This window comes from Pangasianodon hypophthalmus, chromosome 5 (assembly GCF_027358585.1).
Source record: "Pangasianodon hypophthalmus isolate fPanHyp1 chromosome 5, fPanHyp1.pri, whole genome shotgun sequence".
Lineage (NCBI taxonomy): Eukaryota > Metazoa > Chordata > Actinopteri > Siluriformes > Pangasiidae > Pangasianodon > Pangasianodon hypophthalmus.
The window spans coordinates 20,323,261-20,350,445 of record NC_069714.1 but is presented as its reverse complement, the minus strand read 5'-3'; the positions used below and the strand labels follow the sequence as shown (position 1 = coordinate 20,350,445).

Here is a 27,185-nt window from a genome sequence, read left to right as displayed (position 1 = left end):
CTGGCATATTATTAATTCCCATAAAGCCCTTTTTGTTCCATCTTCGATTCATCTCCTGCATCCATGAAATAAATTAGAATTCCACAGTGCAGAAGCTCTGATAAGAAGCACACAAGCCTAACCATCCAGTAGATGAAAAGCAACTTGAGAACTAAACTGCAGCACTGCATCCAGGCTTGTATCACTATAAAATGATTACTTATTTTTAAACATAAAACGTTCTGCTTGTTGCACCACTGTCAAATTCCCTCTCGTGTTATGGCTGTAATGAATTACAGATATTACAGGGCTATCAGCAGTTTGAGAGCAAGTGATGACACAGAGTCTTTCCTCTCTGGTTTATTGACACACAGTCTTTTCCTTTTACGGTGATTATGTCTGTCACTGTAGATAATTAAACACAGAGTCAGACATCTCCTATCGAAGAACTTCCGTCTAGGAGCCCTGCAGCAACACTGCCAAAGAAGCATTTCCTCAGAAGATAACACACCACGTTCATCCACTCTCCTGAGGCTACTGTTCCAGCACTCATAACAAACACAGACTCATTTCAAACTCATTGCTATTTTTTTTTATCTTCATCTTGATGATCTTGCAATTTTAATTTGGATTTCTGGGCCCTCTGTGACGTCTATCACGAGCAGACGTCAGAGTTATGGCAAATGCATGTTTGAATTCTTATAGCAATGTCAGATAATGTTAACCTGAACAGTTCTGTGCTCTAGAAACAATTGAGGAGTTGTATAGACAGAGCTGTATATATATAAAACAACCACCTCTACCTGGAACTCAAGAGCTGCACCCTTTCTATCTGCCTGAACTGTAAAGACACATGAGAATGTCAAATAACAACAGGAGAGCAGGTTAGTAAGAAAGAGTTATGGTTAGGGAAAATGTGTGAAAAGAATGTGAAAGTTGAAATGTAAAGCGACTGACAGGAGATAAGTAAAAGAAAAGCAGAAAGTGGATTGAAATGGAGAGGAAAATCAACGAAGGTAAGCATTCTGCATTTAAATGTCATAGCTCTGAATCCAGATTGAGACAAGATAACTGAGAGAATGACAAAGGCAGGTAAGATCAGCCTACAAGGGAAGGGAATGCTCCAGTTACCCTCCACCCGTTAGTCTGTGTTCAGCCCTCAACACAATGAAAAAAAAAAGCTCCTTCTGAATCAAGGACCTTCCTCTGCTGAGTGTCTAGACGTCTATAGGCAGGCAGACAAGCTGGATGTGCGAGTTCAGATTTCAGACAGCAGGATGAGTGTCTGTGACCATGACCCATGTGACCCTGAGCCACTTGACCTGATTGACCCCAGTGGAGAGAGTGCTGACATGGTCATGAATCAGAGTTACAGCTGGCTTGATTCTGCTGAGGACTACAGCGAATACCCCATCAATCATGGAGACTGTGGCTCAATCTTAACCTGCCATGGACAGAGTGTGAGAGGTACGAACCTGCGGCCGATAATATAATATAAGAGTATGCATGGTGATTCCAGCACAGTAGGAAGTGGCTTGACCGCACTTCCCAAAAATGGTTTATGCCCAAGACTCACCCTTTCTTCAGCGGATAATCTCAGCTGGATACTGTAGACTTGTACCTTAGAACTGCTGCTATAATCATAAGCACTACAATGCTCACCTTGAACATCTTTTCAACACAAACTGTTTGACTTATATTACTTATACTTACATTATACAGTTGTAGAACTGTAATCATGATAATCCCACTATCCTGCATCACCCCTAAGTTCCCTTTTGAGTTGGTTCCACTCAAGGTTTCTTCCTCATATCATCTCATGTGAGTTTACTGCCACCGCCACCTCTGGCTTGCTCATTAAGTATCTAAATCTATAATATACAATGACTACTGTTAAAACCTCTTTACAAATAAAATGAACAGAAGGGCTAGGACTGAAATACTCACCCCTGATTTTATCAGTACAACGCTTATAGCTACATTCACTTTTTCCTTGTTAAAAGGACTTGCACATTAAAAACATACAAACAAAGCAGCACAAAAGTCCACCAAGACAGTCAGGCAGCCTACAAGTCATAGGCATAAAAAAGGCAGACGTGACTGCAGGTTATTCTCCCAGGTTGCCATTCTGCTGTCTGTAGGCCGCCCACACACATACACAGGCTTACACTTTAAACCTCATCATTAGCTACACACAGGAATGTCTCTGGCATAACCCCAAACTGCTTCCTTATACATGTCTTATATACACACACACACACACACACACACACACACACGCTTTACATTTCAGGAAGGATGGGACATCTATCCTGCCCTAAAGCTTTATAATTGAAAAATTGATGGAAGGAAAGAGGAGAAAAAGGAGGATCATAAATCTGAGGGATAGGCCTTTGTGAGAGTGGTTGATTTTGTAAGTGTATATTTATGGCCCCATCAGAGAGGAGACAAGAGGGAGACTTGAGGCTGAGGTAAAACAGAGAATGGTGAAGATAGTGTCTGGAGGGAGCTCATCTTCTCAGCTACTCGCCCACAATTAAATTATCTGCCAAGGTTAATCTATGCTTGATCAATCAGCTTCCTGTGGCCTTCACGCCTGCTTTCATGATCACACCCACAACATTATAGCAAACCCGAACATACAACACAAGCTCTCCATATAATGCATAACAGACGGTTTCCAACAAAATGGAGAGTGTTTTTTGCTGCATGCAAGGGACAGGCTGTTTTTATTTCTAGTGTAGGTTGGGACTGGCGTTATACACATTACTAACTAACAAGGGAGTAGCTAAACAAACGCACATGCTCTCCCTGGCTCTGCTGGCTGCAGGGTGGTATCTTCAGTGAGTTTGGTCATTAATCATCAGTAGCAGCACTGCAGGTTTACTCCTCACTGGGAGACTGTTCACTGATGACAAACATGCAAGGAACACTGCAATATACAAGTTACAGGCTGAGGGACACTCAGACATAAGTCTAATCTCAGCCACCATCTAACCTTTCCAAAAGGCAATGACATGAGATTCCACATCTGGCTCTGGACTGATGAGCAGAAAAGCACACTACAATAGCCAGGCCCAAGTTTAAGGCATTTTTACCTTTGGCCCAAATACTCAATCTGTAATGAGCATAAATTCATATAGACAAATTCCTTTCTGAACCACAGACTGACTGCTCAATTTTAGACACCATTTATGCAGTGGGCAGAATTGTTGGAAAATGGAAGATAACAAGTACATAACTTTATTGTTCTCATCAATGTTTATTTAATTAATGTGCTTAATTTATTAAATATGTGTGTCAATCTTGTGTGTCGTGATTCACCCCAAACAACTATTTTTATGGTGGAGCACAGATTAGTTCCTCAGACTGCACTGTGGTTCAAAAACTGCTTCCAAACTCAAGAAAACTTTCCAAACTTTTGGTGCAAACTGCCTCAGGTGTGTCTTAGGAGAACAAAGATGAGAGACTGAGTGAGAGGATAGCCGTGAGCAGGGGGGTTGAGGGCAGGGTAATTCCTCCTCTTTAAGCTACCTCTGCCCCAACATCAGCATTAGTATTCCAGTCATTACTGCACTGACAGCTAGGACTTGCACACATACACACTCTCATACACACATCAGGGATGCAGAAAGATACCCTCAAGTTTATAGAAGGCCACAACAAAAATGTCTGCTTACACATGTGATTATCTGTAATTCATTGTATTATCCATTTATAGCACAAAAATCTCAAACACTACTTGATATAAATTGCATGACTAAGCAGCTGTCAGTTTTCCTCAGACTGTTTTCAACTCACCTATATTTCTATGCTCCATATTCTTTTACTTATGCTAAAAAAGCAACACAATACATCTTACCTAGAAGAAGGACTGTAAATATAATTGGCCATTGGGTTGTAGCTGAATTGCTCACTGACCTTCGGGCAAACAGCTGCTACAGCATGCAGGCGTTACAAATTCATGAGACAGAATATTGCGATACAAAATATTCACGATATTACCATTTAATATTCATTATGAGCTCTACCTCTACTTACACACTAGGCGGCGGCAGGAGCAGAGGTAGTAGCGTACAGGGCAGGAATTCTGCGAGTGGGAAACTAACTGCCTCACAGCACGCTTACTTAATAATTCAAAAATGTTAGCTAATCAAAAGGAAGCGTTATAGCACATGTGTCAAACACAAGTATATTATTAACATTTGCCCACAGCCTTGTTTCATTTGGCCCGGGTGAACTTAGAAAAAATAATACAGAAATGGGCCACAGTACATTACTGCTCAACATGTTCACTCTATCCAAGATTCACAGCAAAACCGTAGCATAGCCATTTAAAGGTAGTTTCCATAAACCACAGTAGTATATAGTTGCACTCCTGGTACTACCAAGGCTGGCTTGATAGCAGTCTGAAAGGCGGTTTACTTTCAACGCCTGTGTGCTCTGCTGATATACGTCACTCTCATGTCTGATTCAGAAGCACGTCATGTCTTGTGCTGGCAGTGGCGTAACCAGAAAATAATTTCGGAGGTATGAGGAAATAAGAAAGAAAGAAAGAAAGAAAGAAAGAAAAAGAAATCTCATCTGGACAATTAAACTGTTAAACTGAGTGTGACACTCATGCATTTCAGGTGGATGTCAGACAGCAGTAGTGGTGGTGATGACACAGATCTGTTATTGAGCCTAATCATTTAAGGCACAATCTACCACCAATCTTCCATATTAATAACACTGCCATGAAATAGAATTATGAGACTGAAAATAACAAATAACGCTAATAATAGGGGAAAATTATTTTATAAATCCTGATTTCCTTTTCTTACAGTAAAATGTACTGATGTTACATACTGTCCATGTATTAAAATTGTATGTTTTACTCGTGTCAGTATTGTCCTGTGAAGCCTGTATCGGGATACGTCTCAAATTGCGGTTTTAGTGTATCATCTCATGCCTAAAACTCAAGTATCTGTACTCAGTCAACAGTGGTTTGTTAATGCAGTACTTGCATTAAAAAACTTTTTAAAAGAAACACACACACACGCACACACGCACACACAGAATACTTGCAAAGAAACAACAGCCCATGAAGTGGATCTCTTTGTGGAACTGTTAGAGTGTTAAGTGAACTCATATTTTTTGTAAGTTTATTTAAGACTCATGTAGGATTTATTTAATCTAAAATAATACTCTACTACTTTGTGTTCTCTGTGTAAACTGTTCTATCTAATACAATTTGTCTCAACTGGAGTTATGGGAGAAGTGAACTTCTATGCTGAAGTGACTGTTTCATTAGCCAAGCCAAGATTTCTTTGCATGAAGACATCACTATCCACTGAGACTTTAAGGAAAATTACATCATGGGTAGTCTTACAAGTAGTTTGATGGAAAAACTATTAACTAATTACTTGATTAATTAATAACACCACCCGCAGCATGTGTTAATGTAATAGCTAGGAAAAGTGTCGTCTGTTCTGTTACCTAATGCAGGCAAATAATAATAAATTTTTTGTGAAATAAGAGTGCATTTTTGCAATAAATTATGACGAGAGAAAACTTGAAAAGAAAAACAAGTTTATTCTATTAGCAATTAATTTAATTAGACTTAATTATTAATTAAACAGTCAGTCAGTTATTAACCTCTAAATTATGTTTCAATGTCCCTTTGTTTTGGTGTCGGGTTAACACTACTGCAGTCAGCATTCAAAAACTTTTCTTACTTCAAAGCTTGACACTATGTAGTATAAGCATATTACTGTGTCATCTGTCCATTTGAATTTTTCATTCTTTTGATGCAAATTTAATTCTGCTCTCTGATATGAATTAGGCTAGATTAGCCTGAAGTACTAATGGTACAGTAAAAAAGAAATGTAGCTTAAACAGATTGATCCAGTCCATTCATGTTGATCGCTGACTCTTGTAAACACCATATTCACCATCAGGATCATAACAAACAAAACCACTGAGCAATAATGCAGAAGAACAAGGTCTACAGTTAAACTGACAATTGATTTCCATACCTCCTTCACCATGTATTCCAACTGTATTCTGAATGAGTTACATTTTACGTATTGTAATGGGATACATTGGTCAATAATTTTAGGAAGGTGTGTTTATTATTCAGCTATCAATATTTCAAGTATTCTGCCAAACCCTGCCTGCATCCTCATCCTTCTGCAAGGCACTTAGCACCTCCTCTCACCAATGTTCTTTAAAAACAGGCATGCAGCTCTGTTTTGCCCAGGCTCTTCACGGGAGACCTTCTTTGAGCACGTCGGCACAACAGATCTGCTGCAAACTGCAGCAGAAAAACAAATGAGTCACAGAGCTGAGCTCAGGCTTAATAGAAATGTACTGCCTGAGTACACAAGCCAGGGCTAAACATAGATTCAAAAACTATGTTTCCACCTTTAAAAGAATAAACAAGCTAAATCACATTAAATAACTACATGAATTCAAAGGATAAATGTCTCTCTGTCAAAACAAACACATTTGCTTTAAAAAAAAAAAATGCATAGGACTTTTTTTTTTTTTTTTTTGCTAAAATTGACACAAACACTCTTTAATATGATGATCCATCTTGCCAGCGCTGTGACGGACAGCGCTGTTACATTCAGCGCTGTATCAGGTAAGAATTGGCATGAAAGAAGTCAAATGAGATTGTCAGAGTCTGATACTACACTGTAAGAGGACTGATGGAGTTTTAGCTTTTTTTCTTGATGAACATTTATTTGCTCTCTAACTGCTTGCAAGTTACAATGATAGATGATTAATCTTCATTACTCAGTTGTGAAGTTTATTTCGAGAACAAATGATAGCTGGCTAGTGGCTAACAGGAGGTGTTCTTGAGTTTCTCTTTATTTTTGTATTTCAAACTCAGTTATATTGGGGCAAGACTGAGTCATTCGGGACAGCTTGACTTCGGTGTCTAACTTATTTACAGCTCTATGTTTTAGCTACTTCTTCCTTAACGTGTTTGACAGGCTGGAGAACAAAATGCATTGATTAGACAATTAAGAATGTGGGTAATAAAATGCATACATCGGACACAAGCAGATGTGAGTATAGTTACAGGTCTGTATGGCTCACTTGTACACGGAGTCATCTCTGATGCAGACAGATGTGAGCCTACACAACAATGTGCTATTAGTTTATAGAGCAAAACCTTTATTCACATAATGGCAGCATTTACTTATACCCGCAGAATTGTGAGCACTTGGGTTGTGCCCCAAATCTCATTCTACCGTACTAAATAGCTGACTACTTAGCATGCATGCGGTTTGGTAAGCAGCCTTAAATTCTTGCTTAACATGTGAGATTAATCTGAGTCGACATAACACAACCCACATGACGAAATGTTTTTCTACAAGCACACTACAATAGCTGTTTTCCTATCAGAGTGTAAAATTTCAATATCTTTCATCCTGTAGCTGTTTTTGAGTAATGGGCTAAATTCCGAGAGCATGAATAAAATCAGGGTGGGTTCTACCCTCTACAACTTGTTATAAAAATGTTCATCTTTTTTCTTGATTAATCTGTTGTCCTCTACAGATCACCTTCTTTAGGCCCCAAAAGCTGGCACAAGGCCAAAATGGAGGCTACCTCCATCCTGTGACACACACACACACACACACACACCCCAACCCAATGCTTAAATGACAGTAATATATTTTCATTAGCAAAGTGTTTGCGTGTTTCACTTCAGTAAACTATTTTCACTCATTATTCCACTCATTATTCAACACTTTTCAACAGCAAAACAGAAAGATTGGTGGTTGCATTGTTTAACGGAATATAAAGAAAAGAAAAAGGAATCAAAAGGCTTCACTCGGCCATACCGAAGCAGACTCCAAGTGAAATAATTCACTGCTACAGAACCTGACGGCCATTGATTTTTTATTCCATCCATTTTTCACCTCATTGTTCTGCCATTCTGTGATTCAGTCCTATCCTTTCAACAAGCCCACTGCTTCTATAGAGCTGCTCTGAAAGCCACGAGACAAAAAGGAAAAAAATGTGTGCAAGAGAGACAGAGAAGAAAGAGAAGAGAGGGAGCGTGGCACATGGGGAAGGAATGACGAAGAGGGAAAAGGAGCAACAGAAAGACAGCAAGAGGAAAAAAAAAGAAATATGACAGCTCTTATGAAGATACGAGAGTGCGCACAGAGAGAAGACAAGAATGGGGCTGTGTCCTGAGGCGAGGCAGCACACAGCTCAGGGCTGCGAGGAGAGGCTGAGCTGAATAGGTGAACACAGGCTGAGCAGGATGCTGCGTGGTGTGGCTGCAGAACATACCAGTGCTGTTTCTATGGAGAACTCTCTCAGCCACGCTGTGTAGATACAGTAGCTCAGGGTACAGGGTACAAGATACAGGGCGGCTCCCTATGCTTCCAGTGAAAATGTCCTCATTTTGGGATTACCCAACTTCAACACGACACGAAAAAGGAATTCAAATGCACTTTCCCTTCTCGATGTGACATACTTCTGAGTGAAACAGCATGTTTAGGGATTTTTCAGGACGTTCCAAATTGCTGTATTGGCTATGCCCAATGCTTGTGCCATGGCTCTGATTTTCCCTCTTTTCTCAGCTTCAAAATGCCTTGCTTTTCTCCCATAGACAGCTCTTTGGTCTTCCTGTTGGTTTATCCTTTTTTAAACAACAAACGCAGTCTTCACAGGAGAAACCCAGAGCTCAATCCAAGAGTAGATTTTCAGAGCTATTAATTGATTAAAAAATCAATCACACCTGGGCAACAAGAAACACCTGTCAGCCACAGGTTCCAATATTTTGGATCACTTGAAAAATGGGTGGGTTCAAACAAAAGGTGCCACATTCTATGTTGTTTAATACATCTAGATATAAATATCAGGACATGGAAGCTGACATTCAACTTGTAATCGTCTTTTGATCTCAAACCCAAATGCCTTCAGTGTATAGCAAATACCTGGCCTTCCTGTTACTTTCGGAGGGGACTACATATTTGCACCTGTAAATGCAGCCAAGAACAGCAGCAGTGGCGCAAATGCAGTTTATGCGCACTCTGACAAGCCTCTTAATAAAATTATTTGCATGTTTAAAAGTCTTTTTTCCCAACCAGTCACATCTATACCACCTGTCAAGTCTTCAATGCCAAGATGAAAACGAAAATATTCAAGTATTCCAGACAATGATAAAAAGAATACTGATAATATATTGTGTGTACAGTGACATGAGAAAACCCTTCACATAAAGAAATTCTGACATTTTCTCCTACCTAAAGTTTTGAAAATACAAGTTCTCCTGAACTGAAATGTGTTTCTCATTTCCATATATCTCAACTAGAGGTAAAGTTCTAGCATTTTAAAGTCTGGTTACCCCAAAAGGGATGACTGGGGTAAGATTTGAAAGTTTCCATTCCTATTCCACTGAAAGACACTAACGTTCTGATTCTACATACTGCTTTAATTTGCATTTAATTTAACATATTGATTATTTCATATTTTATTTCACTTTATTTACTTATTTAAATTATTTCAATATTTATATTTTATATTATATTTACGTAATTTGGGGAAACATTCATGTTGGCAGAAAAATTAAATTTGGTGTAAAACTTGATTTTTTTGGCCGTTTACATCTGATTGGATTTCCAAGACCACCACACATATTAGATTTATGTACACAAAAGTCCAACAGTCACAATGATGAGAACAAGATGTTGACACTGATGTGGCTCTAACCAGATCCATTTACTGACAAGTGTACACTTAGTTACATCCAGATTTGTTTGATTTGTCATATGGAAAAAAAAAAGTACACTTTTCTGATTTCTGTGCATACTGAAAGACCTCATACCAGAAAAATCAACCTCTCAACCATGTAATTTGATTGAAAAATGTACACTCAGTCAATTACACAACAGAAGGATGTTTGTACAGCATGTTTTTATTCATGAGAGGATTTTCAGAGTGAAACCAGTCAATCGTTCATCCCTAATCTTTTTATCTGGCTATAGGCCTGAATTTATGGTGTTATTTTACTGTCAAACATTGAGAGCAATAGTTTCATCCTTGACCAAGATTGCTTTTGCTTTCATACATAAACACACATCTACACTCAAATTTATCCTGCTATGCATTTTTTTATTAGATTAGTCTTTACATAGTGGAACTGGGGTGATAAAAAAAGCCATCTGATTTGTGTAACATGGACTTTGGAATAGCTGCAAATCTTACACTTACAACTTACAGTGGATGTTGGAATTCTATTTAAACTGGTACTTCAAAAACTGATACATCCTGCTTATAACCACCTTGTATCACCTATATGGTATCGTAGTGAGGGACTTCTCTTCAGTTTCTTCTATCAATGAGAATTTAGGGGAGTAGTTACAATTTCAGTTTAAACCCATAAACTATTCTGAACTATTCTGGTTTGTGATGTCTCTCACAGTTGCTGCATTGAAAATACAAGAAGGAATCCTGAAGGCATAAGTACAAAAGGTTACAAGATTTTGCTTATGCGTGCAAATATAGGCTGTTTAAGAGCAGAGTAATTTCAAGCCTTTGCACAGAATTGCGCATGACCAAAATAATAGCTTATGAACTATTGTTACTGTCTACTGCACTCATGATCTGTTCAAATGCTAAATAATACATCAATACCCCAGTGCCGAAATAAGGGCGTTTAATTTAATTGCGAGATCAAATCAGATGGTGACTTTGGTGATGAGACAGAGCCAATATTCATGGTAAATATGAAGCCTTGTGTGCAGTAAAGACGTGTGAAATGGTGTGAATAAGGAACTCACGTATGGTGGCACTGGTGGAACTGGACACCCAGTTTTCAGTGAAGTTCACGTTGCACATGTTTGTGCTGCAGCAGCAGAAACGGTATGTGCCATTCTGGATCTGTGACGGCGTGTTGGTCACCACGCAACGGTCGTCATGGCAATCCTGCTGGTCGCCAATGTAAGTCCAGCAGCCTGTGATCAAATGTTGATGACTGTTAGTGAGTCTGAGCTGAAAAGCACACGCATATCACTTGTATACTACTATAACTGTCAGTTATGAGTAAAAACAGAAAGTGTGCTAGCTGACCTTGTTTGACCAGGCGAATGTCACCATCATGGGTTTTCTCCCAGAGACCGTAGCAGCGGCTGCTCTTGCTGCACAGGATGGTGTTGTTCTCCCGTGACACATGCCAATCACCAGCCACACTCTGCTCATCAAACTGCTGGTGCTGGTCAGTAAACGCACATTCCCTCTCCTCACTCTGGGCAGCTGCAGAGAAAATGAAACCGAGAGAAAGAGAGATAAGGACAAACACCACAGATAATCTGAGTGAATTCACTTTTCCTGTAGCCTGACTAAGAAGCATTTCTTTATGTTAAGGATAATCTGACTAAAGCAGGAAAGCATTAAACCCCAAACCAGAGCAACAGTATAAAATCTTAATTAATCAGATGTAAAAGCAGAGGTCTGTTGGTGGTCTGAACACCTACAATGGTAGCCGAACAACAGAGCACCTGTGTCCTGTTCTGCACCTGCTGAGCCCCACAAGCAAGAGGAGGGGAGGGAAAAAAAAAAGAAAGACGTTTTCAATAAGTGCTACGATAATACGAGGTGGGCGGGAACAGCTGTAAGAAAATGCGTCCATTTCCCTAAGGTGGTGTTTACAAACCAGATGATGTGTAGATGTGTACACAGCAATGATCATGTTCCTTAACATTTAAACCACTGGTGCTTTTGATTAGGACTAAAGTCTACATTAGCATACATACCCCTCATCATGGCTCATTTGTTTCCAGAGAAATAAAAGGGGCTTTCAAACAGCATTTAAGGCAGACAAAAAAAAAAAAAAAAAAAAAAAAAAAAAAAAGTGCCTAGTGGTAAAGGTGCCATGAAACTGACTGTCCTTATTTCCATAGACAGCCATGTGAGGCTGTCTGTCTACCGATAGTAATCTCTGCTGCAGCTGGCCTACGCTCACCCCACCTGTACCAAGCAAATTAATCCTCACACTTTCTCTTTCATTTACCTTTTTTTCTAAGCTACCCTCTCCCTCTCCCCCTCGAGCCACCCTTCCTCTATCCCTGTCATGCAAATAGCCAGGCCAGAGTTAGTGAGAGGGAAAAATCGTAGTGGCAGTCGTTTATCAGCCTGGGTGAAGTCACAGAGCTGTGCTATTATATCGGCAGCATTCAGACAGTGAGCAGGGGGCGGGGCTGTTGGAGCGTCCGTCCTGTACTCCTCACACGTTATGAAGACTACTTCATAGACGCTGAGAAAGCAGATAGAGAAAGAGAAACACACACACACACACAGATGAGAGAGAGAGAGAGAGAGAGAGAGAGAGGGAGAGAGACGAAGATGCATGGCCCCAGGGGAGGGCTTTGTCTCCATCTCCACAGGAGAGAAGTATGAAATGGCTGCACCAGCTCCTCCTTACCAGGGTACTGCATCTGCATCACCATAACACCCCCCTCTTACCACCAACACACACACACACACACACACACACACACACAAATACGAGTGCATGGTGACAACACAGTGCTGCTCATTATACAGACTGCACTTTAATCTACACAAGGAAAAACTCACCAAAGCCGCTGAACTGTTCACAAAGGAGGAGGGGGGGGGAAAAAAGGAAAAAAAAAAAAAAAAAAAAAATAACAACCAACTTCTTCTCAATAGAATGCAACTCAAATCGTGATAACCACGCAGACACAGACGGAGAGAGCAAGAACAAGGAAATCTAGAAGTGTGAGAGCAGATACGTGGTTTCAAATTCAGTTAACATCAGATTTTTGGACTCAGTTTTACCAATAACATCAGACTTCCCTACTAGCTAACATTCACATAATCTGCACTATGTGCCATATACACACCTGGTCTCTTGTAATTTTAAATACTGACACTGAGTACTACAAATTTAAGTGAGCAAAGCCTGAGCAAAGTTTGTGTGAGAGTCAGGCCTATTAATAGGTCACTGGAGATCCTCATGATACATAAACACACCACAGCGTTGGAAATCAAGCAATGCAAAAAAGCACAGACACAATGATCACTTGTTAGAGTTTCATTCTCTTTCCACTAACAAGTGAAAACTAGCGTGATATGCGGTCAAATCATGCTTGTTTTTACACCATGGTTGTTTTGCTCATCGCATTTCTGACTGCACAATAACTCAACAAGTATCACTGCTAACCAAACAAAACATTTTAGTGTGTTCCACTTGCTAAATGTTACTTTTCTGCATGTTATTTATTTCTGCATAAAACAATTATTTACATTTTATTTTAGAATTTACAGTTATTTTCTAAAGTACAGAGATCCATGCTGTTCAGTCCTGCTCCACCACTGGGGGAAAAAAAAAAAAAAAAAAAGCAACAAATGACCAATCCTTGTGTATGCTGACGTGCACGTGAGAGTTTGTGAGCTCCAGGCTGTGTCTTTGTTGTGGAAGTGGAGAGGGAGGTTATTAGATGCGACAGTTTCCTGTAATTTGGGTGAAAAGCCATCAGGGAGCTCTGGAGCAGAGGGCTGGAGAACAAGGCAGCTTTCACACAGATGTTGCTGTCCAATCAAACAGCAGAGAGAGCAAAGAAAAACATGCACACTGCCTCTGCTGTGGCTCCAAGAAAACAGGTTCCAAGTAACTAGATGTATGTGAAAGGGAGAGTGACCATTGGAGACAGACAGAGCACAGAACACAAATTAAATTAAAGACACATTGCTCTGTTTCTTATATGCTAGAGCGCTCAAATCTGTTTAAAAAGTCATGATGTTAACTACAACCTGCTTTCTGAGCCACAACTACAACCCGCTTTCTGAGATTTTTATATTCTCATCATTTCTCCTGCCCAGCTCTAGGGGGCATGTTCCTCTTCCTAACCCTGGGAAGACAGTAAAGCTGATATGGCTTTGGGCAGGGGAAGGGGGGTGCTTTTATTGTTTTTGGGACAGTAGAGGCAGGCTGTACCAGCTCAGCAATGCCCTGCTACTGTTTATGCTCCTGCTCAAGGTTAGCTCTGCCGCAGCTTGAAGATAACGTTAAACTCTGCCTTACCTTCAGGCCACCCCCTCCCACTCCTCCTCCTCCTCCTCTTTCTTCCTTCTCTATTTGTATTTCTGTAGAAAATCTTTTTTTTTGTTCTTAATGGAAGGACTATTCAGCAGTCTGCACTGCTCTGACGCAAAGAAAAAAAAACTAGTGAGTCATTTGCTGTAACATTTTCAAAAAAGAAAAGGGATTAAACCCAAATTCGAGTACCAATCATGATTATTCTGTCCAAGAGCGGAGGCAGTGTTTGCCAAAAGGCCAGAGGGCCTGTGCCTCTCGGCTTTAGTAAGAACTGTCTGGGGAGTTGGCACAGGGTTCATCTCCTGCCACTCTCTCTCCAGGTTGTGGAGGTGCCAGGCTGGCACTCAGACGGCTGGCAGCAGGAGGGAGCACTGTTACCGGGGGATAGAGCAGAGACCTCGCCCCTTGATCTGGATTCAGGGAGATAGAAGAATTAAAAGAAGCCGAAATGTTCTGCACTTCCAAGACCATCTTCCAAGATAGAGATGGCACACGATCGGTAATGGGCCGATATCAGCAAAAAATGGCGGATCAGATATAGGAGAAAAAAATCTGATCCTGTAACAAAAATATTGGAGTTGGATTTGGAAACAATTTTTTGGAACTGGAAATGTTTATATATACAGAGATATGACCTTATTTTTAGTTAAAATTGATTTTATTATATTTACTATGTAAGTGAAGGAGTTTTACTGAAGAAAAAAGCTGCAGTTTTTAGCCATGTATTTTTATTTATTTTATTTTTTTTTTTAAGTGAATCACATCCAAAATATATTTTTAAAGACAAAAAGCATCAGTACAGGCTGATACTCAAGGTTTCAGTATCAATATCTAACTGAATAAAAGAGCTGCAGTTTTTAGGCATGTATTTCTTCCTGTATTTGTGAAGTGAAGTGCTTCCAAAAAATATTTTAAAAAAAATCATTATAAAATGTTGCCAGTTTTTAAAGACAAAAAGCATCAGAGGGTGTCAGTATGGGCTGATACTCAAGGCTTCATTATCAGTATCATTACTAGAAATGCAAAAGTAGTATCATGCCATCTCTAATTAAAGATACCAATATTTAACACAGTAGGTAATTAAGCTAGTTTTTCTGTTTTTCTAACACATCAAAATGGAGAAATATTATGAAAAACTAAACCCAGACATTTTTATTCAATTTTTTAAAACAAGTTTCAAATTAACAGGAACCGCCACAAATTTGATCATTACACCAGCGCTCAATAGATTACTAAATGCAGTGCAACGTACATAAAAAAAGGCCCTTTTTAACCATCAAAAAAGAGAGTTCAAAACCTGATTGGAAAAAAAAAAAAAAAAGAAAAAGAACAATGGTATAAACAAGCTAGTTGTACTTCAGTATTCACACACGCAGTCAATTGCTTTAGCCACACATCGTTGGACATCTTGCACTATAAAGAGTTGTATTATCAGTTACACCCCAAATCAAACCAACCTGAAAAACAGCAAGCGACGTACTACAGACAAGAGCTCTGCCGACATTAATACTGAAACACGGCGACAATCTGCTGTAAAGGGGTTTTAAAAAAAAAAAAAAGACCCACCTATTCAACTGCCTTCGTAACAGACAATGCGGGCAAGTTGGCTATCGCTCTCCATGCAACTGGATAGGGAGGGCATATAATTGTCTGGCACACGTGTTTAAGCTTGTGGCTTAGAAAGGCTTGGAGATAGATTTTCCATCAAAGCACTACTCAGCAGTCTAGATTGCGAAGCAAGCTCTACTGGAACAGACAAAGTACAAACTTTGCAGTGATGTGCCAAATCGCTGGAACAGTTCTCATGAAATGCATGAATGCTACATGGAGTAGCAAGCTGCCATCACTGCAGCGCTCAGAAGCTGGATATTCTCCAGCACACTCAGAAAGAATGCTTGACTGTTATCAGCCATAATCCAGATGAAAGTAACGATTCAATGCTATGACAGCAAAGGCAAATAATTCTCTGAAATGCCAAGAACGGCAAACCAAATCATCTTTAAGGACGACTTCTGATCTTAGATTTTATTCTCCTTCCCAGCAAACTGAGAAGTGGTGAATGGAGCAGAGTCTAGTACCGTACATTTTTGTCATTTTGATAGCTTGGGGTTCACTACAGAGAAAATGAGTAACTACTTGAGTACTTAATTTTCCCAGCCGGGGGCCTAAAGGTAGCATGTTCCCACAACTCTGACTAGCATCTTTGTTTTCACTCATATTATGTGACGTAATGGTGTGTTGTCCTGGTGGTAGAGTAGACACAGGTTCTCATAACAGCTCTGCACTGCACCATACTATATTTTTTCAGGACTTGTTAATGTTTCCATGTCACTGCACATTTTAGCCAGCTAGTGATACAGCTTTTGCCTAAAATGACAGCCCCCAGCATTCCTGTCTCTGAATTAATCATCTGTTATCTATGCGGGCTTTGTATTTTGCAAGTACCCAACCATAGTGCCTTACACCACAGTTCTAGCCCAAAAAAACCACTGAAACTACTCACAAAAAGGCACATTATGATTACAGCTCCATTTCTGAAAGGATTTATGTTTTGTTGTTAGGTACTGGACTCTGGAGATGGATTACTTCTGTCACCTATGGTACTTGAGTGCCCATTACTATGAGAGATTACATTAGAGGTATTCAAACTGTGGGCACACAAAAGAATTGCAGGGGGTATATGGGGGAGAGGTGAGATGGAAAATACCAAAGAATAAATATTTAAAAGACTGTATCAGTCTAGCCAAACACGCTCATGGTGACTGAAAGGTGCACTGATCTGATGCCCTTGCTTTCTATCAAGGCAAGTTCACCAAAACTTTTTGGCAAAAAATGGTCTGTTTTTTAAATGAACACGCTGCAGTGCTGACAAATTTGTTTTTGTGGCTGACGGCAAAGGAGGGGAAGTTCTCCAAAAACTGGGAGATGGACCTCATGGTGAAAAAATTTTAACGTGTCTGGTCTAGAGGGTGAAGCAGCAGTGGATCTTGTGCTGGTCTTTTGAAACAATTGATCATACACTTAAATTCTCAGTGTATACTTCGGTAGACAGGTTATAGCTCTCCATCTCGGCTACCTTTGCAAGGAGCGAGTACACGTTATACAGGTCTGAAGTTCTGGAAGAGACACATGCTTTATTTAAACTTAAATGTAGATGTAGTGAAAGCCCACATCCAAGTCAACAGTTAAGTATCAAACAGCCATGATTTAATTTGAACAATGTCTAATCATATCCGATTTTGTATGTGAGGTTAAATTAAAACTAAAAATTTTGATTAATTAAAAATATTTTTGCTTTCTCACCCTCCATAAATATTGGCATATGCAGGTCCTATATGTGAAGTTACAGTGTGAAAATCACAGGGAAAATAAAAATAAAAACATACACACCACAAACATTGGACAGGACACTTAAAATCTCAGCTACAATAAGTACATGGACTTTAGCCTGTAGCTCTTCATATGTCTCCGGCCTCATATCGTTTTCAAAGTTAAAATCAATAGATGTTAATGTTACACAGATGTTAAACCCATATTGCCTGCTGGGACACTTGCATCGCAGAGATCAGTGTAGTACAACTAGCCCAAATTGTGGAATCATATGGTTGGATCATTGTTTCCATATGGAGAAGGTAGTGCTAGTTCGTCTGCAGGTAACACCGCCTCAGGCAATGCTCACCACTTGGATTTGATGCAGCGCTCAAAGTACAATCAAACTGAACTTTGACCCAGTTTACTCTAACCTTTTTTTACTTTAACCTTTTTTTACTCTAACCTTTTCTAACCTTTTAACAAAAAAATAAGACAAGACCTCATATGTGTCGTAACAAAGACATGATTCTCTAGTGTAACAGCTAGAAGTGCAGTAGCTCTCGGATGAGGTTGAACTCGCCATTAGATTGTCAAGACAACAGAGTCTCCCCCCCCATTGTTCTTGCCTTCCATGTTTTCTCCCATCATGTTTTCAAACATATCCTGCTGATGTAGCACCTCTTCAACCTTGCAATAACAAAATCACTTATCATTTGTACAGTGCATCTATCTTTGTGGTTTCCAGACGTTAGTCAACTGCTAATCAAAAAAGCAAATTAAAACACATTTGCAGTTGCATTTCCCTTATGAGCACAAATAACATGAGACAATTCAAATTCAGCTCATTTCAAATTCATTCAGACAAGAAAATTCACAAATACAATGGCTACCAAAATTGTAATACAAATGCAAAGTACATCTGACATTTCATTTTCCATGTCTAAACAGGTCTGGTTCTGTTACACTGAAAAAGTAATAATAATACTTCCATTTGTGATTGTATTCTCATTCCCACGCTCAGCCAGAAATAAAAAAAGAAGCCCTTTTGTTTTTGCAATCCTATTTGCATTTGCATCCTTTACAGTTTAATGCTTAACCACTACTGATTAGTTTATAGCTCTAAGTGGTTTTGTTTCGTAGTGGTGCTTCACGTTACCACTAAAGAGATGAGACATGTCTATTTGGAATTTGACACGGAGAGAATAAACTCGCGCTTCTTTGGTATTGAATGTTCTAGATCCTAATTGTTTTGAGTAGTGTAAACGTATCAAACCTTTAATACCTTGTGCAACTCTAATGAGTTTTCTTCAGAAAGTCATTTCCTCAGAATGAACCTAACCTCAGGGCTTAGGTGAAGGCCAGAGTTGAACTGCAGTTCATTCAGGGTTGCTGACACAGACCACCATGCAGTGGAAACAGAGATAAAGCATCAGGTTTTGCTGGTGTTTGTAGAGAAAGGTACACTGGAGACCACAGTGATGTTTACACAGAGGTTCCCAAGTCAGACATTAATCACTCGGCTAGATTACGAAATCTAGCCAAACAGCTCTGTAAAACATGCTGGAAATGGTAAAAAAAAAAAAAAATAATAATAATAATAAAAAAAGTAAATAATGAATACTTTAAAAAAACCAGATGTAAAACCTGCTTATAAATACATGTGAATGTAATCGCATAACATCCTCAACCAAGATTTCTGAAACACACGTAGACTATGTACTCTACGACAATGTACTTACAGTGTACAGATCATCCTTTTTTAATGGCTACAAGCACACAGAAGAAGACCCTGAAATTTCACACCCTTGATGCAATCCTCTTCTCTAAATGCCAGAAAGCTGGACTGTGGACGTCTGTGAGTATGAAGCTGGGGGTCGCAAAACATTTATGGAGGAAACAGCTCAGCCTGTCTGAAGCCCTCCCTCTAATCCAACACTTGGCTCAGCTTGATCATTGTGGGTTCCTAAAACTACTCTGGCCTGCAGTCCATTAGACTCCCTCGCCTTAAAGACCTACATGGCTGAGTGCGCTCTGACAAATCAAACAGAGCATCAGGGTTTTATAGCGCTTTGGATAGGTCAAGGTTGAAAAAAGCTCCCTCTCTGACCATGGGATATAAACAGAGGGCATGGGAAGGTCATATTTAGGGGTGAGAGATATTTCCGAAATGCATTATTAAAGTGAAGAGGAAGAGGCAGTCATAAGTGGACCATTAATGTTTGAATAATAGATGCCTCAATTTGTACCATTACATAAATTCAAATTTGTGTTAACTGAAGTGACATTTCAACCGAATGGATTTAAAAAAAAAAAAAAAAACAAAAAAAAAAAAAAAACACACATTAGCTTATTCAGAACAGGCAGATGCTAAGAATGCTGAACAATGGCATATGTTAACATGAACTTGCTGCTATTCAGAGAGCAGAAAATAAAAGCCTGTGTCCAGAGCGTGCAGCCATCCCATCATTCAGTTTGTCACCTAGGCAACAGACACCTCCAATCCAGTCTCTGTCTCTAGGTGAAAGAGGACGTACATACGGTTCCTCATGAGCTTTGGAGCTTTGGTGTGAGCGCCCATGCGCGCACACGTATACAAATACAGTTACAGTGGATATATCTGTGTATATACAGTGTACATGGAAGTACATTCTATACACATATACCCATTGTTTTAATACATATTTTTAGAATATATATTTTGTTCCCAGATTCCTGGTCATCACCACAATTCAGGAAAACAAGACAGACATTTCAATTCTGTCAAAACTATAAAGTATTGACCTGAATGTGCCTTTGTAGTATTTTTTCCTCCTGGGGCTGGCACAGATCCAGTGCAGTTGTTGAGAGACAATGAATCAGATAGGGAGACAGATTAGCTCTGTCTGTCTGCGGCGTGTCGGTGACATCAGTGAGAGTAGCAGGAAACACTTTACTCATTCATCTCATGTGTTGAGTCACCTGAAGGAGCTGTCACACCAGCATATGCATGGCAGACAAGACTCTAAGACAGGAATTCAACAAAAATGTGTAAAGGTCCAGTTGTATAAAATAGCAACATGACTGAGTGGTGATACCAGTCAACTTCAATTAGTTTATGGCTAAAAAAACAACAATATGAAGTGGTTATATTGTTTCGTAGTAGCTCTTTGTGATGACACTTAGCGCCATACAGTCTGAACAGATCGCACAACACATTTATTTGATGCAGAGATGATACACATACTTTTTTTTCTATTCATCTTCAAACATACTGTTTTTGGTATTGACATAACTTCAGTTTGCTAATCAAACCAGAGATGGAAATAAAATTGAGAAAAAAAAAAACATTTTTTATGAAAGTCTGTGAAAGTGCTCCTCTTTCTGATTTAATATCTCTAGCCCTGGAGCTAGTCTCTGGTCTGATGCCTTCAGCTAAATCATTTACATGAAAGCATGTGACCGGATAAAAAACAACAGGGGATCTTCTACAGAAGCCGAGCCGGTTCATGTTTAGAAGACTCGACTCACTGAACTACGGCCAGGTTTTTTTCATAAGTTGTCCTGCTCTGCTACAACATTTTTTTTCAAGTGCTCGGTTTGGTTCACACTTTGCTGGGTCTGCATCTGAACCGCAGTCTGCTCTTGACTACCTCTGCTCTAAAAAGTAGGAAGTCATCATCAAGCCTGCAGTCCACATAATAATGAAATATTATTAATAAGAAAAATAAACAGTCTACATACCACAAGAAATCAGCAAGCCTATTTTTTATTCTGGCTATAATTATTCCGGCTAAAAAGCTGTACAGTAGAAAACAGAAGGAAATATTTGGGCATGATGATTTCAAAACATTCTCTTCAGATAGGTTTTATATGTCTGTGCTCATGGAGAATTGTGGATTGGCCCTGTGTGTTATCTGGTGTTCTTCATCCAGTCGCTGTGGCGGCTCAGTGACTGATGCTCAGTGACTGCACACTCCACGCTGAGCTGCCTGTGTGTGGCTTTGAGGTCTGCCAGAGATGGACATGGTCTGAAGAGTACGAATCGCAGGCACACAGAGAGCAGCACCTGCTCTCTCAGCCAGCCATATTCCTCCATCTGGAGACAGATCACCATCCCTCCATCTCTCCATACGTTCACCAATCTGTCTATCTTGTTCTACTGAGAATACCTGACTGGCATTTATGACTGCCTGTTCATGGCTGTGTCCACTGCAGTAGCAGCTGAAAATTATTCAGCTGAGAAAACTGATCAATCTCAAAATGCTTGCTTGTGAATTAGAATCTTTATATGCACCACTTGCAACAACTCTGAGCTGAAAAACTTGATTAAAAAAAAAAATCATCTGAGTTCCAAAGCTGATTAGAAAAAAAATGTCTGATATAAGATTTAAGAAATAAGATTTGATTCAGCCATAATGTGACCTAGCTTTCTGAAAGGAAATGACAACAGCAATTGAGAAAAACAGAGTATAAGAGGAGCACAAATGCACTGAGGGACAGAACAGTATTCAAGTAAAGACGATTCCACTCTGTTAGGTCAGGGACAATCACGACCTCTCACTCGCTTCCCATGGATCTAATATGCTTAACCATTCATTTAAGGCTTGGTGTACAAGTTCAGTTGTATTTGTGAACTCCATCCACTGGACCTGGAAGTATAAAGCATGCTATAATTTCCTATGGATAACAAACTGTATGTTTTCTTTTTTTTTTTTTTTGATTTTTCCACATTTTCCCCAATTTTGTCACCTGCCAGGTCCCACTCGCTAGCTAGCTCTCCCCAATCACACAACAGCAAAGTTAGAGTGGAAGAACTCGAGTGTCCTGCACAGAGCCCTGACCTCAACCCCACTGAACACCTTTGGGATGAACTGAAACAAGGACTGTGCCACAGACCTCCCTGCTCGACATCAGTGCCCGACCTCACGCTGAATGGACAAATTCCCACAGCCACGCTCCAAAATCTAGTGATTCACTTCTCAGAAGAGTGACGGTTATTATAACAGCAAAAGGGTATTAAATCTGGAATGGGATGTTCAAGAAGCACATATGGACGTGATGGTCAGGTGTCCACATAGTGTATATTACCAATACTGGAGCTTACTTTTCTTGGCTGCCATTTGTTAACTTTCAACATAATCCAGGCAAACTACCAGTGAAGCATTTTACCTCTGGCTGGAAAAGCTAAACTTTGACAGGCTGTCAGCTTGCCTTTTTCCTTCACTTTAGGAATTGCAAAGAGGAAGCAATACACTACACCATTAACACCAGAACATCTATTAAACAAGAACAACCCTCACGTTATAAAAGACTATATTCAAAGACATGTCAGATGAACACTGACAGTGGAAGACCTGCCACGGAAGAATTTTACATCTATAACACTGTCCTAGCTTATTTTAAATAGTGGATGTCACATTATTGTTCTGTGTTCATTTGTTTGTTTGTTTGTTTTTATTATATCACCTTAGTTGCATAGTTTGTCACACAGCTTATCTATATTGCTGGACAGATCTGGTATTAGCTTGAACCCAGCTTGTCTATAACTTCTTGTGTTCAGTGTCTCAAGGCCACTGTGTACTAAAACAACCGTTTGTGGTGCAAAACAAAAGGTTAGCGAAACTTGTGTCATGTCAGGCTGCAAAACGGAGGCCTAGTTATTTACACGTATCAGAGCAAAGGCACTTAATCATGTGAAACACATCACTAAATCTCTCTCCCTTTCTCCACCTCGTAACGCTATCTTGTTTTCCTTCTCTTCCTGTGATGACAGGGTTGGAGAACTGGAGGCCATGATTGCCGTGTGAATGTCTACAGATCACAGTCTAAAGCAAAGATTAGAATTGGATACGCACAAGACAGGGAAAAAAAAAAGGGGGGGGGGGGGGGTCACCTCACTTTCCAACCGCAGTTAGACAATGTGCACTCATCAAATGCATGTGAGAAAGAGACACCATGCAGAAATGATCTGGGTCTATAGTAACAATGTCAGAGTCGAGCTGTTCTAGGATCATGTTTTCTATACCCGCATTGTGATCTATGTCACAGAAATAGATCAAAGATCGCTTTCCTTTCCCCTAAATCCTCCTGCAACTCCCACCGGTGTTAGTAAAAGATTTGAAAGGCCTGCAAAATGATCTCAAGGCAGACCAAAAAGCACAAGCAGCAAACAGTCGCTGAATAAGGAGCTTATATACGCATTGCGAGATGTAATTATGACAAAAGGCATCATCGGATTACAATAAAACCAGACAGGGTACACCTCAACATAAAATGACGAAAGAATAACCTTTGAGGATGCGGTTATGTAGCAAAGAGCCCTTCATCCACACCACTACTGAGGACCAGCTTCTATTCCTATGTAAAAACAATGCAGGTAAATTAAAGTCACACTCAACGTGACAGTCACCTAATAAACTAAATGTTTTATATTTATGCAAATTCATCCGATCCAGGGTGTATTCCTTCCTCACTCCTAGTGTTCCCGGGATAGGCCCCGGATCCACTGCAACCCTGACCTGGATAAAGTGTTTCCTAAATGTGAGTGAATGGACAGATACAGTGTTGCAACCAAAACAGTTTTTAAGGCAAGCTTTCATATGCTGCTGTTTTAGATTAATTCTATTAGGATTTTAACATCCATCAAGACTTAATTAATTGACCAGACCCATACAAAACTGAGATGAGCCTTCTGTTAATGGAAAAAAAGTCCAGTTTTTTTTTTTCCTTTCCCCACACAGCTTGCATTGGCAGAGAATAAGTGTGCAGTAGAAGAGAGAGGAAGCTGGTGCTGAGCATGCTCTCTAGCTTTATGGACTGAAATTTGAGCTCCATGGCAAGCGGCTGCCCTTCTCCTCCTGATTGACGCTGCTGAATCCAATTACCTACAGGTCTTCATGACAGCAGCAAACCCCATGCCTGCACCTCTCACACACTCTCACACACACTCTCACACACACTCTCACACACACTCTCACACACACTCTCACACACACTCTCACACACACTCTCACACACACTCTCACACACACTCTCACACACCAGTCAAACAATGTTTGTCAGCCTCTCAATACACCAGATATGGGCTTTATCCAGCATTATTCATAGTGATTTGGTAAGGAATAGATCTACATACTGACAATCACTGAAGAGGATTTGGGTAAAAAGTTATTTCTCTGCCTCTCTCCTCCCACCCTGTGAATCCCCACCTCGCTCCCTCAATCCTCTCCACCCCTCACCAAGTTCTCAAGGAAGGCTGCATGGACTTGCTGGCAGGACTCCAAACTTAGTAATGCGCTAATGAGTATTTGTAGACTCCCTTCAGCACTGCCGACGCCATTTGGGACATGAAAAAGAACAAAAAGGAGAGGGGGAGAGAGGACAAAAAAAAAGGCAGAGGAAAAAAAAAAAAAAAAAAAAACAATTGGCTGGTGTGTCTGCCCAGCAGACAGGAACTACAGTCTCTTACTGTCGCACAGCTCACTAAAAGCTGCAAATTACACACACACACACACACACACACACACACACACACACACACGTGTGCGCGCACACACACAGACACACACGCAGACACACAAACCACACAGACAGAACAAATACATGGCAAATAAGCAAACACACACCAGACAGCGTATTTAAATATACACTGTTTATTGGTCACACAAAGCACACACAGACACACACACAGAGACAAACATTTGAATAATAAAAGAGATGCAAAGCACCAAACACGGATGACAACCCAGTTTATGAAGTGAACAAAATACACAGAGATGAAAAGAAAAAAGAATGAATCGTGTTGATCTCAGTATATAGGTACTGAGCTCAAATGAGATTAAATTTATCCAACCAAAATAAAAGGCTCTCTTCCAAGACACACACTGCTGAGAGATATTCTGAAGGGAAAACGAAAAGAAAGAAAGACAGAAAAAAAGAAAGAAGGCCCACTTGGAAACCTCAGTGGACATGCAGTTGTAAGGTATTTCCAAACACATCATAACATAACATCATGACGTCTATAGATATGGGTATTATGAGCGCAGTACAGTGTTTGAACAATGTTTCTCATTAACCATGGGGCGAAGCCAGATCCCTTACAACAGAACATCATGACACTTTCACAGACAAATTTAAATGCTTTGTAAGTCAGGGGGCAGAACAAAAGCTGCCAAACTTGCAGAAATAATTAAGGAGATGTCAAGCACTGACATGACCTTAAGATTGAAATGTACTATTGCAAGTAAATATTGTCATAATCCAATAATCTAATAGTCAAATTCTTGACTTTTACATTACGTTTTTTTTTCAGTGGCAAAATGCTCAAAGCACAAAAGCCGTAAAACATGACCATGAGTGGAAAAATCAGAAATTAGCTACCTCAACGAGCAAGTAAAAGCTGTGGTGTGCCCAGTCCCATATTTTTTTGTAGCATGAAAACCTAACCAACTAGCCCAAAAATAAAAGTTGTAGCCAATGTACTGTAACAATGTATAATAAGCTAGTTAGCAAGTGCATTAATACAGACTAAGGGGGGAAGAAAGTATATGATCATGAAGCACTAGACGAAAAAAATGTTAGCCAATTTGCATGTAAAAGATTTCATTTCGCATGTAAAAGATTTTATTTGATTCTGGCAGTTTCTCTAGACATGTTTAACCTTGAGGTTATTGATGACAAAAATCTGGATTTACGTTGCACTTCATTTTTCTCTGTTTCAACAGCAAATTCAATCGCCTAGTAAAAATCGTTGTACTGACATCCATATTCCAACGTGATCAATGTATCTAATGTAGCAGGTGGTGGGATTCAGAAGCATGCACTATAGTTACAGCCTTGAGGTACGTCACACCACCGTGAAGTGCATTAAAATTAAACAGAGTTACATATTGCTAAAGTCAATCAGAAGTGTGTTTTTTCGGGGTTAATTAATAATACGAAATCTGTTTGTCCCGGGGCTGGTGATTTGTCCACCCACGATGAATATGTGAGGATTCGCCACAGCTTTGACACAGGATAATGCAGGAGATAGAAAGCATGGGGTAGAAATGCGAGGCCGAGCCTGGAGGTGCTGATGCACAGCACTATGACACTGAGCCTATAGCTCCTCAGACATCACGCTGTTCTGGATGAGGAGGCTGAGCTCTGAAGCTGTCAGCTCTGCAGGAGGTGCAGAGAAAAGGAGCAGATACAGGGCTGGCTGCTACTGCTCATCAAAGAAAACGCCAGCTGTGAGTCTTTTATAACATACCTCTACGAGTAAAAGCCCTCAGGAAAGGCCTTTTTTGGAAGTCTGGAAGCAACATGTTTGCTTTGTAGAGTCTTAAGTATAAAAGACATCCAAGTGTGTTTTTCATTTTGAATGCGTCCAGAAATGCATCCTCTAGAAAGTCAGTCCAAAACAAAACTGCACTTTTACACACAGGCATCATCTCTGAGAGTCAGTTAACAGGACTGGACTGAGACTAATTAACATTTATAACCTCACCTCCCCAAGTGGGCCGCCTGCTGCTGGCTCTGTCTTTAACATTAATCTATGTCCATCTTGCGTTATCCAAATCCCAACATCAGCCATTACAAGAGAGAGCTGCATAATTGAACACTGATCAGTCTGTGAAAGTCCCGGACTACCTCTGCATGAAAAAAAATGGCCTTGAACATTCAGATCCTACTGCCAGACATGTACAGAATGCCGATGCTGATATTAACATGTGCACTGATCTTTGCTGGCCAGAGAGCGTCTTGTTCTCCATCTCTATCCATCAGAGCTAGTTTGACCACTCAGACCAGCAATCCTCAGACTTTTTTTTTTATCTACTGCAAGCTAGGAAGAAGCCCACGCTTATTACCA

General features: G+C 40.0%; 1 protein-coding gene across 1 annotated transcript in view; it reads right to left on the bottom strand.

Moving 5' to 3' along the window:
- The window catches only part of bmpr2b (bone morphogenetic protein receptor, type II b (serine/threonine kinase)), a 57,474-nt gene that overhangs the window by 21,604 nt on the left and 8,685 nt on the right, over window positions 1-27,185 (bottom strand). The window contains exons 2-3 of the mRNA XM_026912675.3: window positions 11,056-11,238; window positions 10,767-10,940 (exon numbers count right to left, since the gene is read on the bottom strand). Coding sequence (XP_026768476.1) covers window positions 10,767-10,940; window positions 11,056-11,238 — 357 coding nt within the window. The remainder of the gene's footprint in view (window positions 1-10,766; window positions 10,941-11,055; window positions 11,239-27,185) is intronic.